This window comes from Sus scrofa, chromosome 8 (genome assembly GCF_054392235.1).
Source record: "Sus scrofa isolate SSC_HxYL_T2T_F1_AM1 chromosome 8, Sscrofa_HxYL_maternal_Yorkshire_Landrace_v2.0, whole genome shotgun sequence".
Taxonomy (NCBI): Eukaryota; Metazoa; Chordata; class Mammalia; order Artiodactyla; family Suidae; genus Sus; species Sus scrofa.
Window position 1 is genome coordinate 102,479,422 of NC_139390.1, and position 14,269 is coordinate 102,493,690.

The window sequence follows — 14,269 nt, forward strand, 5'->3', positions numbered from 1 at the left end:
ACCAGAAGGAAAAGGAAAAAAAAAGACATCAGACTGGAACTGGCACCAGTGGGAGGGATCTGAAAGGAAGAGAGAAGGTCCACATGAGTAAATCCTTGCCATGGCTATCCCCTTGCCTTCTGCGAAACCCACTGGGAGTGTGTGTGTGCTGGCTTGCTAACTATCAGAGCAGAAAAAGACTTGTGCTTGTGGGTGCCACCTTGCTGCACTTCCCATCCAAAGGAGCCAACACCCCAGCCTAGCATGAGATCAGTGCAGAGATTCTGTCTAGCTATGTGAACAGACCAGGGTTTTCTGTTCTTAGCCATGTCAAACTACAGAGACCATAGTCAGTGAATACCCAGGGGCAGGCATTGTTAGTCCACACACTGGATGGCAGGGCAACCTGGGCAGATACTGTCAGAACATGCATTGGGTAGCACCAACAGAATGCACAGCAGCTAAGTGCTGAATCTTGGGAAGACAGGCCCTGGGAGAGGACTTGATCTAGCTATTTGGAAATAGCCCAGTTGGCCAGGGCTGTGGTGCAGGGGGAATCACAGAGCCTAATAGTGCCTGCAGGATGGTGCCGGCTCTGGCATCGGAGCCCATTGTCATTGTGCTCATGGCAGGGACAGGTCTTGGGTAAGAGTGTGGTGGTTCATTTTTAAATGAAAGCTCTGGTTCTGCCTACTCCATATCACAACTAGGAGCCAGATCTGGGGCCATTGTGTCCTGGAAGAGGTTTGCTACAGAGGAAGCTGAGGCTCCAGTCATCAGCACAGCTACCTTGATTCTTGCAGCCACAGTGCCCAGCCTCAGCCTAGTCCACATCACAGCCTAGCACCAGGTCTGGGACAAACACACATAGAGAGGGATGTGACCTCAGGCTGCTTCAGAGCAAAACTGCAGATGCCTACATTGGTGGTATAAATGTTCACTGTGACCACACAGTCAAGGGCAACAGAGTTTGATCAAATCCAATCTGTAGGACTTCTGCTCGAACAACTAAGGAACATAGCCTGCTTCTGACAGGTGTTGACAGCCACAGAACAAAGAGAAGTCCCCACTCTTCATCTAGCACTGGCTCTGTACACCACAACACTAATTATACCCCCCATCAAGATGGTAATAATGAACACATTCTAAAGAAAGTTGTGGCTGGGATTCATACTAAAACTGGCCCTCATACCAAAAAGATTAGACTTACAGAAACACTCAGTCTACACAGGGACACTCACACATAAAAACATCCCTTCAAGACTATGGTAGATAACTGTTTCTCCTAAATTCATAGACAAAATTAAGTTAAAAGAAAAAGTAGAGGAACTATTTCCAACTAAAATAACAAGAGAAATCCCCTGAAATAAATAATAAAACAGAGCTTTTCAGTTTACCAGAACCCATGTTCAAAAAGGAGGTAATGAAAAAGCTAAAGGACCTAAGAAAGATTGAGAGAAATGCAGATCACTGTAACAAGGAACTAGAAAATTTAGAGAGGAATCCATCAAAATGAAGCAATTCAATTGCTAAGATAAAAACCAATCTAGGAGTTCCCTATTGGCCTAGTGGTTAAGGATCTGGTGTTGACACTGCTGTAGCTCAAGTCACTGCCGTGATGTGGATATGATCTCTGACCCAGGAACTTCTACATACTGCAGGCGTGCCTCAACCCACCCCACCCCCCAAAAAACTAGAAGCAATGAATAACAGACTGAATGATACAGGAGAACAAATAAGTGATCTGAAAGATAGGATAATGGAAGTCACCCAATCAAAGCAGCTGATAGACAAATGAAAAAAATATCAGAGGAACATATGAGATCTACGGGATAACATAAAGTGTGCCAGCCTGTGTATAACAGGAGTTCCAGATGAAGAAAGAGAAAAAGGGACTGAAAATGTATTTGAAGAAATTATGGCTGAAACTTCCTAAATGAGGAAGCAGATAGCTAGGCACAGGAAGTATAGACGGTCCCAAACATGAACCCAGAGAAACCCACACAAGACATATCATAATTAAAATAGCAAAGTTCAAGATAAAAAGTGGATTCTAAATGCATCAAGAGTAAAACAAAGAGTAAGTTACATGGGAACCCCCATGAGGCTATCAACTGATTTCTCTGCAGAAACGTTGCATACCAGAAGAGAGTGACATGCTATATTTAAAATCTAAAAGGGAAAAAATTGCAATCTAAGATATTCTACATAGCAAGATTATCATTTATAGTAGAAGTAAAATAAAGAGTTTCTCAGAGAAGTAAAAACTTAAAAAATACAGTAACACCATACCTACCCTTAAAAAAAAAAAAAAAAAAAAACCTACCCTACTCTAAATAGAAAAAAAAGCATCTATTGGAAATGGAAGACCACAGTAGGAAAGACAAATATGTAAAATTATTGAAAATCACTTAAGCCAGTAAGTACATGGATTTAAAAATGTTTTAATTATAATAGCAGTTATAAGTACATCTAATATCAAAAGGATAAACATGAAAATGTAAAATAGGACATCAAAGTCACAAGATATGCAGAAGTATAAAAACATACATCTTTTAAAATGTGTTTGAACTTGTATAATTATCGCTTTAAAGCAAATAAGTGTGGCTATGGGTCATCATACTTAAAATCCAGAGTAACCACAAATCAAAAACATACAGTATTTGTGGTCAGTGATGAGTCTTCTCCCCATTGCACAATTCGATAAGGCAACCTCTTCTTTGGAAGGGAAGAGTAGATAGAATAAAAAGAAGGGTCGAGGCTCTCAGATACTTCTGAAGAAGATGGATCTCTTTGTATGACAAGAATAAAGTAGTGATTAGAGCAGGGAGCTCTGGTCCCAAGATTCTTTCATTCAGTGGCTTCACCAGTGGACATTAACAACTACCCAGAGAAACAAATTAGGAGAAGGAAAATACAGAGATCAAGAGAGGAACTCACGTATAAATAACTTCAAGTTTGAAGACGGCAGAGTAAAGCTCCTTAGCTTACCTTCTCTCATGAACACACCAAAATCGCAACTATCTGCAGAAAAACCATCAGTGAAAATGACCGAAACCTACCACAAAAGATCTTGTACTGCTAAAGACATAAAGAAGAAACACAACAATTCAGGTAGGAGGGGAAGACTCATGATATAATGAAGTCATATATCCCCTTGGTGAACAACTCACAAATTTGAGAGGTTCTGCCACAAGAACGAGAGTTCTGAGCTCTCCTCAGACTCCCCAGCCCAGGGGTCTGGCACTGGGAAGACGAGCCCCCAGAGCATCTGGTTTTGAAGGCCAGCAAGACTTAATGGCAGAAACCCCACAAGACTGGGGGAAATAGAGATTTCACTCTTGAAGGGAATTTCATGTAGACCAGGATCCAGGGCAAAAGCAGTTATATGATCAAAGCCTAGGCCACACCTATCTGCTGGTATTGAAGAGTCTCCTGGAGAGGTCGGAGAGCAGCTGTGGCTTATTTGGGGACATAGACTCTGGTGGAAGACATTTTGGGGAACATTCAGTTGCCTGAACACTGCTGCTGTGACAGCTGACACCTTAGGATCCTTCCTCAAGCTCATTAGTGTCAAGACCTGGCACCACACAACAGTCTTAGACTATAATGCTTGGATGTCTCAGGCCAGATAGCTAACTGAGCAGGGACACAGCCCCACCCATAAACAGGTAGACTGTATAAAGACCTTCTGAGATCACAGCCACCTCTAGACTTGCCCATAGACACGGTGCTGTCCATCAGAGTGCCAAGACCCAGCTCCATCCACCAGGTGACAAGGCATTAGCTTTTCTTGCCAGGAAGCCTTTTTTTGTAAATGTAGAAGTCACTTGTAGATGACATGATCTGATGCTTAGAAAATTTTAGAGACACAACGAGAAAACTACTACAGCTCATCAATGAATTTAGTACAGTTGTAGGATAGAAAATTAAAATTTAGAAACCTATTGTAATTTCTGTATTGACAACAAAATATCAGAAAGAGAAATTAAGGAAACAATCCTGTTTTCCATCACATCAAAAAGAAATACCTAGGAATAAACCTACCTAAAGAGACCTATACCCTGAAAACTATAAGATGCTGATGAAAAGAATCGAAAATGACACAAACAGATGGAAAGATATACCATCTTCTTGGACTGGAAGGATATTGTTAAAATAACCTTACTACCGAAAGTAATCTACAGATTCATTAAAATTCCTATCAAACAACCAACGGCATTTTTTTTCCCACAGAATTGGAACAAAAAAATTTTTAATTTGTATGGAAACATAAAAGACTTTGAATAGCCAAAACAAACTTGAGAAAGAAAAATGGAGCTAGAAGAATTAAACTTCCTGACTTCAGACTATTCTACAAACTCAGTCATCAAAATAGCATAAAAACAGATATGTAGATCAATGAAACTGGATAGAGAGCCCAGAAATGAACCCACACACTTAGGTCAATTGGTTTATGACAAAGGAGGGAAGAATATACAATGGGGAAAAGATAGTCTCTTCAATAAGTGGTACTGGGAAAACTGGACGGCTACATGTAAAAGCATGAAATTAAAACGTTTTCTAATACTATACACAAAAATACTCAAAGTGGATTAAAGACCTAAATATAAGGACAAAAACTGTAAAAATCCTGGAGGAGAACATAGGCAGAACACTCTTTGACATAAATCACAGCAATGTCTTTCTGGATCCATCTCCTGGAGTAATGAAAATAAAAACAAAAATAAATAAATGGGACATAATTAAACTTCAAAGCTTTTGCACATCAAAAGAACCAACAAACAAAAAAGATAACCTATAAAATGGGAGAGAATATTTGCAAATAATGCTACCAACAGGGGTTTAACTTCTAAAATACACAAATGGTTCATACAGCTCAGTATCACCAAAACAAAAATCCAGGCAATAAATGGGCAGAATCCAAAGAAAACATGCAGATGGGCCATAAACACATGCTCATCATTGCTAATGTTCAGAGAAAGGCAAATGAAAACTACAATGACGTATTCACACTGGTCAGAATGGCCATCATCAAGTCTACAGGTTATAAATGCTGGAGAGTATGTAGAGAAAAGGAAACCCTCTTTTATAGTGTTGTGGTATGTAAATTGGTGAAGCCACTATGGAGAACAGTATGGAGGTCCCTTATTAAACTAAAAATGGAGTTATTGTATGATCCAGCAATCCAACTCCTAGGTATATATCCAGAAAGAATGAAAACTCTAATTCAGAAAGATATATGCACTCTAATGTTCATAGCAGCACTATTGATAATAGCCACAACTTGGAAGCAACCCAGGTGTCCATCCCCAGATGAATCAACAAAGAGATGGGGTGTGTGTGTCTGTATGATGAAGTATTGCTCAGCCATAAAAAGAATGAAATATTGCATTTGCAGCAATATAGATGGTTGCTAGAATTACCATACTAAATGAAGTCAGAAAAAGACAAATATTCTTTCCATAGTTGTTAATTTTTTAAAAAACATTTGAATCTTTATATGTAATTTACTTTTCCATTTAGTCTGTGCTGCAACTGATTTTACTATTTTACCCAGTACTTTTAGTTGAGGAGCAATACTTGGTCCATTTAGTCATAAATCCACTTCTTTTGTGTACTACATAGTCATAAATACTTGATTCTGCTTCTGAATTTTCTGTGCAGTTCTGTTGTTACTGTGTCTGTACCATATAGTTTTAAATTTCTCTATCATTACAGTGTTTTGATAAATAGTAGAACAAGTTCTTCCCTCTTTTTTTTTTTTTTTTCTTTTTTGGCCAGATTATCTTGGCTATTTATGCACATTTACTCATGCATGGGAACTTGAAGATCTGTTTAATATCAAGTTTCATAAATTATTCTGTTGGGAGTTCCTGTTGTAGCTCAGCAGGTTAAGGACCCAGCCTTACCTTTGTAAGGATTCAGGTTCCATCCCTGGCCTCATTCAGTGGATCAAGGATCCAGCATTGCTGTAAGCTGCCACATAGACTGCAGGTGAGGCTCAGATCTGGTGTTGCTGTGGTGTAGGTCTTAACCGCAGCTCCGATTCTGTACCTAGCCTGGCAACTTCCATATGCCACTTTACTTTTTCTGGTTGTTAATATATATAAATAATATATATTGTGTATGGGTGTTAAAATTTACTAAATATATTTTTTTAACATCAGTTGAAATGATTTTTTTTCCTCTTTTCTCTTTTGTAATGGCAGTAACATTTTATAAGGTTTTAATTGTATTTAATTTTAAACTACTGTCAGTTTTGGCTAGAATGATGTGAGAAAATAAAATTTTAAGATGCAGTATTTTCTGTTATAGAAAGATGTCCTCAAAGGAAATGGAGATAACACATTAGAAAACTCAGTCGTTGACAAAAGGTAAGATTGAATTACCATAAAATAACATTTTAAAATTATGTTTAATTATTGTTCATATAAATTTTTGTATTAAGATGGTTTATTTCATAGTTTGCTGTAATTGGTTTAAATGATCTAACATTGAATCGATAAGCAAAAAAAAGCCAATATTACCATCTCTGAGTGGTTCTCAACCGGGGGATTTTCCCTCCTCAGATATTATTTTTAATATTTTATTAAAGTATAGTTGATTTACAATGTTCCTTATTTCCACTATACATCAAAGCGACCCAGCCATATGTGTGTGTGTCTTTTTTTTATACTATCTTCCATCATCTTCTAACCCAAGAAACTGTACACAGTTCCCTGTGCTGTATTGTAGGACCCCATTACTTATCTGTTATAAATGTAATAGTTGGCATCTATCAAACCCTAAACTCCCTCTCCACCACCTTCTGTCCCCTCTTTCCCCTGGCAAACACAAGTCTGCTGTCCATGTCCATGGTCTGTTTCTGTTTTGTAGATGGGATCAGTTGTACCATATTTTAGGTTCCACTTATAAGTGATATCATATTGTATTTGTCCTTCTCTAACTCCACTTAGTATGAGAATCTCTATTTATGTCCATGTTGCTGCAAATGGCATTATTTTGTCCTTTTTATGGCTGAATATTATTCCATTGTATATATGTACCACATCTTTTTTTTTTTTTTTTTTTTTTTTTTTTGTCTTTTTAGGGCCTCACCTGTGGCATATGGAGCTTCCCAGGCTAGGGATCAAATTGGAGCTGTAGCTGCTGGCCTACACCACAGCCACAGAAATGCCAGATCTGAGCCACGTCTGTGACCTACAGCACAGCTCACGGTAATGCCAGATCCTTAACCCATTGAGTGAGGTCAGGGGTTGTACCTGCATCATCATGGCTGCTAGTCAGATTCATTACAGCTGAGCCATTATAGGAACTCTGTACCACATTTTCTTAATCCATTCATCTGTGAGTGGACATTTGGGTTGTTTCCATGTCTTGGCTATTGTGAAAGTGCTGCACTGAACACACGGGTGCATGTAACTTTTTTTTTCCTTTTTAATGCTGCACCCATGGCATATGGAAGTTCCCAGGCTAGGGACTGAATCAGAGCTACAGCTTCCAGCCTTTGCCACAGCCATAGAAACTCCAGACCTGAGCCATGTATGCAACCTACACCACAACTTGCAGCAGCTCTGGATCCTTTAACCCACTGAGTGAGACCAGGGATCAAACCTGCATCCTCATGGATACTAGTTGGGTTTGTTAACAGCTGAGCTACAATGGGAAGTCCCGCATGTATCTTTTGAACGAACGTTTTGTCTGGATGTATGCCCAGCGTGAGATTGCTGTATCATATGGTAGTTCTATACTTAGTTTTCTGAGGAACCTCCATAATGTTTTACATGGTGGTGTACCAATTTACTTTACCACCAGCAGTGAAGGAGGGTTCCCTTTTCTCCACATCCTCTCCAGCATTTGTTATCTATTGACTTGTTAATGATGTCCATTCTAATCAGTGTGAGGTGGTATCTCGTCATTTTGATTTGCATTTCTTTATAATTAGTGATGTTGAGCATTTTTTCATGTGCCTGCTGGCCATCTGTGTGTTGTCTTTGGGGAAATATCTGTTTAGGTCTTCTAGCCGTTTTTCAGTTGGGTTCTTTGTTGTTGAGTTGTATAAGTTGTTTGTGGTTTTGGAGATTAAGACCTTGTTGGTTGCATCATTCGCAGAGATTTTCTCCCATTCTGTGGGTTGTCTTTTCATTTTTTAATGGTTTTCTTTGCTGTGCAAAAGCTTTTGAGTTTAATTAGGTCTCATTGGTGTATTTTTGTCTTTATTTTCAGATTCTAGGAGGTGGATCAATCAAGATGTTGCTGTGATTTATATCAAAGAGTGTTGTGCCATTGTTTTCCTCTAAGGGTTTAATAGTATCTGGTCTTAACATGTATATCTTTAATTCATTTTGAGTTTATTTTTTTGTGAATGGTGTTAAAGAACGTTCTAAGTTCATTCTTTTACATGTAGCTGTCCAGTTTTCCCAGAGACTGTCTTTCCTCCATTGTATGTTCTTGCCTCTTTTGTCATAGATTAGTTGACCATAGGTGCTTGGGTTTATTTTTGGGTTGTCCATCCTGTTTCATTGAGGTGTATTTCTATTTTTGTGCCAGTACCATACTGTTTTGATAACTGTTGCTTTGTTGTATAATCTGAAGTCAGGGAGCCTGATTATTCTAGTTCTGTTTTGTTTTGTTTTGTTTTGTTTTCAATATTGCTCTGACTATTCAGGGTCGTCTTTGTAATGTCTTTCTTTGTCTCTTGTGTCCTTTATTACTTGTCTCTTTCATCGTATGAATATTGTAACTCCCCCCTCACTTTAAGTGCATATGTGTCTCTAGATCCAAAGTGGGTCTCTTGTAAACAGCATATATACAGGGCTTTTTTTTTTTTTTTTTTTGACATTCAGCCAGTCTGTGTCTTTTAGTTGGAGCATTTAATCCATTTACATTCACTGTAATTATGGATAAGTATGTACTTATTTTCATCTTCTTAATCTTTTTGAATTGTTATTTGGGTCTTTTTTCTTCCTTTTTTATTGTCTTCTCTTGTGATTTGCTATCTTGATGTTATGTTTAGATTGTTTTTCTTTTTATGCATGTGTCTATTATAGTTTTTTGATTTGTAGTTCCCATTATGCTTTGATATAACCATCTATATGGTGCAGAATTGTTTCTGGTTGCTGGTCTCTTATTTTCAAATACATTTTCAATGTTCCACATTTGACCTCTCCTCTTCTTATGCTTGTTAGTGTTGACATCATATTTGTCAATGGGTTATTTCCTACTTTTATATTATCTTTCACTTTACCAGTGAACTTTTTCATTTGTAATATTCTTGTTTCTAATTGTGGCTTTTCCTTTTCTACATAGAGAAGTTCCTTTAGTAGTTTTCATAGAGCTGGTTTAGAGGTGCTGAATTCTCTTAGCTTTTTCTTTTCTGGAAAGCTTTTTTCTCTCCATCAGATCTTAATGAGAGCTTTGCTTGGTAGAGTATTCTTTGTCCTAGGTTCCTCTTCTTCATCACTTCAGATATATCTTGCCACTTCCTTCTGGCTTATAGAGTTTGTGCTGAAAAATCAGTTTTTATCCCTCGTATGTTATTTGTTGATTTTCTGTTGTGGCTTTTAATATTTTTTCTTTTATATTTATTTTTTGTCAGTTTGATTAGTATGTGTCTCACTGTATTTCTTCTGGGTTTATCTTGTAGGGGATTCTCTGTGCTTCTTCAACTTGAATGAGTATTTCCTTTCTTGTGTTAGGGAAGTTTTCTGCTGTAATCTCTTCAAATATTTTCTCTGGCCCTTTCTTTCTTCTTCTGGAACCCATATGATGTGAATATTGATAAGTTTAATGTTGTCCCCGAGGTCTCTTAGACTTTTCATTCTTTTCTCTTTTCTGTGGTAGTGATTTCCACCACTCTGTCTTCAACCTCACTGATGCATTCTTCTGCCTCTGTTATCATTTAATTGTCTTTTGTTGTTTTTGTGTTATTCCTTTGTCTGAAAGCTATTTCCTTGTCATCTCATAATGTCTGACTTTCTATGTTTGTCATCTCCTTGACAGCAGTTGTGTAGATGCAGCATCAGGTCCTAAGTCTGGAGTTCCCAGGAGTGGTAGTAGTTCACGTGTAACTAGAGCATATGATGGGGACAGTAGTATCACACTGCCACGTCTGGGGCTGTGAGGAAGGTGGCAGTGATTCACAGGATTGCTTTTGTACCATTCAGGGGCATTAGTGACTCCTGTGACCCCTCCTGCTCTCAGGTACCTTTCAGGACTATTGGTAATAGCTGGCAATATCAGCAGCTACTCCTACAGTCCTTCCCTTTGCTGGGGTGGCCCTGGAACTGCTCTCTGTAGCTGTCATGGCTGGAGATGTTCTGCAGTTATTCCCCTTGTTTGGCCACTCTAGGGATCTCTTTCTGTAGCCCCAGCAGTGGGGGCTGCTCGCTAACTGTTGCTGAAAGACTCTTTCTATAGCTGCAGTACGTGCACTTCTGGCAGTCCCTCCCCTGGTCCGGATGCTAACAGGAGTGGTCTCTATAGCTGCTGCAGATTGGAATGTGGTCCAGTGGGTCACCTGTGGCTCTCTTGGTGCAGTAGAGGAGTTCCATTGGCACGGGTCCATACAAGGTCACTGTCAGGAGCTGTGGAACTTAGGCTGTTCACCACCTGGCCAGCCCGCACCTCTCACAGGGAATGTGTGCCAGTGGCCCTCTTGTGCCTCTTCTGTGTGTAAAGGGCACTTCTAGCGTGAGCCCTTGCAGAGCTGCTGTGCAGAGCCACATAGCTGGTGTTTTTCCTGGTGGGACTGTTGGTGGTTCCCGCAAGGAATGTGCACAAGTTGTCCTCTCAGGGCTCTTTTGGCATGGAATGGGCACTGCTAGTCCTGGAGCTACTGGCAGGAGCCTGTGGACCTTGTGTTATTCCCTAGGTGGTTACTCCAACTATTCTCTGTAGCCCTTAGGGCAGGACTGCTCCCCATTTGTTGTTAGGTTGCCAGTGCTGCCAGGTAGCTCCCAGAGTTGAAGCAGACTGTTTACTGTAGCTTGAGAAAGTGCGTACAGTGAACAAGGTTGTAGGGATGGATCCTGCCCCTTCCTTCAGCACCCCCAAACAATGGCACCTAGCCTCTAAGCCCAACTGGGTTGTCTCACCTTATGTCCTCAAGTGTGGTCACCCTATACTCTAGTCCCTCCAGTCTGTTTCCATTTGGCCAACCCCAGTTTTTACCCACATAGTCATCCCCAGCTCTTTGAGTCTGATCTCTGAGGCCAGTTTTAGTTCCTAGTACTTGCTGGCACCAGCATATGGCTGCGGGTTGCTATAGCACTGACCATTTGTGGTGGATTGTTTCCATTTTAACTGCTTCACACCATTTTCTGTGTTCTCCTCCAATATGCTAAAGTTACTCCTCTGTCCCGGCTGACCTCCTTGTTGGTGGGAGAACTTCAAACACCATGCTGTACAGTAGAAAAAAATATGCACATAAATAAAAGATAAAAAAAGAAAAATAAATAAGTAAAAATTACAGTAAAATAATAAAGAACATATAGTTTAAGTAAAAGGCAAAGTATACATTGCTACAGATAAAACTAACATAAGTTTTGATGTTTAATTTATTTCATGTTGCATATTTATTAAACTAGACTAAACAGAATATGCATCTTTTTAACTCTGCATTTTTTCTTTAGCTTTTTAGTTCCTCTTATTACTGAGTATGATAAGCATCTGGAAGAAATAAATGGTCAGCTCCAATATTATCAGGTATGAAATCATTGTTATTAACCTTTTTAATATTTTCTTATAAAAAAGGAAAAAGTAAATAGACTCCCTTTCTTTTCAAAAATATTCATGAAGAAGAAAATATTTACCTATAATTGATCACTTCTTGGCCCTCTGTAAGTATGAGACAGAGAGAGAGGGAGGGAGAGAAACTGTGTGTATGTGTGTGTGTGTGCGCGCGTGTGCACGTGTGCACACACATTAAAGATTATATTTGGTTTTTGTCTTTTAATCCAGTTCTTCCTTGCTCCTGCTATCTGGTAGGAATATTTCTTAGATGTTTGGAAGCATCTCTTCTTAATATCATTATTATTTTATTACATGTTTATTTTTACCTCAGGATGACCCAAACCATCTCAAAATCATTTTAGAGCTTTCTCTTTATCCCCGTTTTCCTGTATTTCTCATTATTAGGAGAATGGACTTTTCGCTGCATTTCGAATGTTTGTCTTTCAGATTTTAGATGCTTTTGATTTACTTCTAATATAGGCTTAAGATGTGGCAGCTTTTTGCTGAAATACTTTTAGTAATGAAGGTTTATTTCAGAGTGAAGGGAGTCAAGAAACCAAGAAAGCTGTCTATATAAGCAGATTATCATTCTGGGTCCCAGAATTTCAAAGACTAGAATATATAGGAGGCTCGTGCACAACCAGACTAATAGCACATTATTGTTCAGGATACAATCTGAGTTTCATTGAGCTATGTTTTTAGAGTATACCTAATATTTGTTCTGTTTCTTTGATTTGAAAATCAAATTTTGACTTTTCTGATTATTATAGCAGAATCATTTCTTAAATAGATAGTATGTGTCTTAAGCTAAGCCACCAGGATATAATGACTACTCTTTCTTAGAGTTTAAATATAGTCATCATCGTGTTTGGCTAAGATAACAATTTCTGCATCAATTCACTTGTGACAAATGGGTAGCAGTGTTGACTTAATTTAATGCAAATAGAGGAAAGTATAATGTTGTTTAAAAGCAACCCCTCGAGACTGATTTCCTTAGAATGGGGCTGTGGATATGGCAGATACTAGTAATTTTATTTTTTATCTTACTTTTTTCTTCATATCTGGACAGAAAGAAATACTATTCTATGCTTTAAGTTCTAATAATATTAGGTCCTTAATTTTTTTTAATGATTTTTGTTTTTTCCTTTATAGCTGGTTTACAGTGTTCTTTCCATTTTCTACTGTATTGCAAGGTGACACAGTCACACATACATGTATACATTCTTGTTTATCACATTATCATGCTCCATCATAAGTAACAAGATACAGTTCCCAGCGCTATATAGCAGGATCTCATTGCTTATCCATTCCAAAGGCAATAGTTTGCACCTAATAACCCTAAATTCCCTGTCCATCCCAGTCCCTCCCCTTCCCCTTTGGCAATCACAAGTCTGTTCTTCAAGTCCATGGGTTTTCTTTTTTGTGGAAAGGTTCATTTGTGCCGTATGTTAGATTCCAGATATAAGTAATATCATATGGTATTTGTCTTTCTCTTTCTGACTTACTTCACTTAGTATAAGAGTCTCCAGTTCCATCTATGTTGCTGCAAATGGCATTATTTTGTTCTTTTTTTATGGCTGAGTAGTATTCTATTGTGTATATATACCACATCTTAATCTATCCATCTGTCGATGGGCATTTAGGTTTTTTCCGTGTCTTAGCTATTGTGAATAGTGCTGCAGTGAACATACAGGTGCATGTGTCTTTTTCAAGGAAAGTTTTGTGTGGATTTATTAGGCTCTTAATTTTTGATGAATGAATAAATGCCCAGGCTTATTGGAACAAAATGATCTAGTTTAATAGATCTAGTTTAATAGTTTCCTATTTTTAAATTAATGAATAGGTATGTAGCTTTACTGAGAGAACACGTAATACTTACATCTTCTAAAAAATTAAGGTAAATTCTTCCATTACATTTGAAATGATTTATACTGTTATTTCCAAGGTTAATCCTCTAAGTATAAATGATCCAGGAGATGCAGCTTTTAGTCAAAAACAAACATTTCATTAAGTTGTGCTTTCTATTTAATCATAGGTTGTTTTACTAGTCCTTACTGGATACTTTTTAGCCTGTGGTCATTTAAATTTTAGTCAACTATAATAATGTCTTTTGAACATTTTTATTGTTGTTGTTTGTTTTTGTTTTTAAGTATAGTTGATTTACAATGTCGTTTTAGTTTCAGGTATACAGCAAAGTGATTATGGTAAATAGATGGATAGTTAGGCAGACCTATATAGGTTTGTATACCCATCCATCTATGTCTACATATATATAGAAATCCTAGTATATGTGTGTGTGTATATCTATATATCTATATCTGTATATCTTTTTGATTCTTTTCCATTATAGATTTTTACAAGATATTGAATATAGTTCCTTTTGCTATACAGTAGGTCTTTGTTGTTTATCTGTTTTATATATAATAGTATGTATATGTTAACCCCAAATTCCTAATTTTCCCTTCCCACCCCCATCCTTTTCCATTTGGTAACTCTGTTTTCTATGTCTGTGAGTCTGTTCCTGTTTTATAAATAAGTTCATTTTATCACTTTT

At 37.9% G+C, this 14,269-nt stretch overlaps 1 protein-coding gene across 13 annotated transcripts in view; it reads left to right on the top strand.

The window, feature by feature from the left end:
- The window catches only part of SCLT1 (sodium channel and clathrin linker 1), a 265,145-nt gene that overhangs the window by 65,300 nt on the left and 185,576 nt on the right, over positions 1-14,269 (top strand). For all 13 annotated transcript variants that reach the window (XR_014813019.1, XR_014813018.1, XR_014813020.1 and 10 more), the window contains exons 3-4: positions 6,298-6,356; positions 11,616-11,688. Coding sequence is in view for 5 of the 13 variants with exons in the window: in XM_084972937.1 (XP_084829063.1) it covers positions 6,298-6,356; positions 11,616-11,688 (132 nt within the window). In the remaining 8 variants the exon portion in view is untranslated. The remainder of the gene's footprint in view (positions 1-6,297; positions 6,357-11,615; positions 11,689-14,269) is intronic.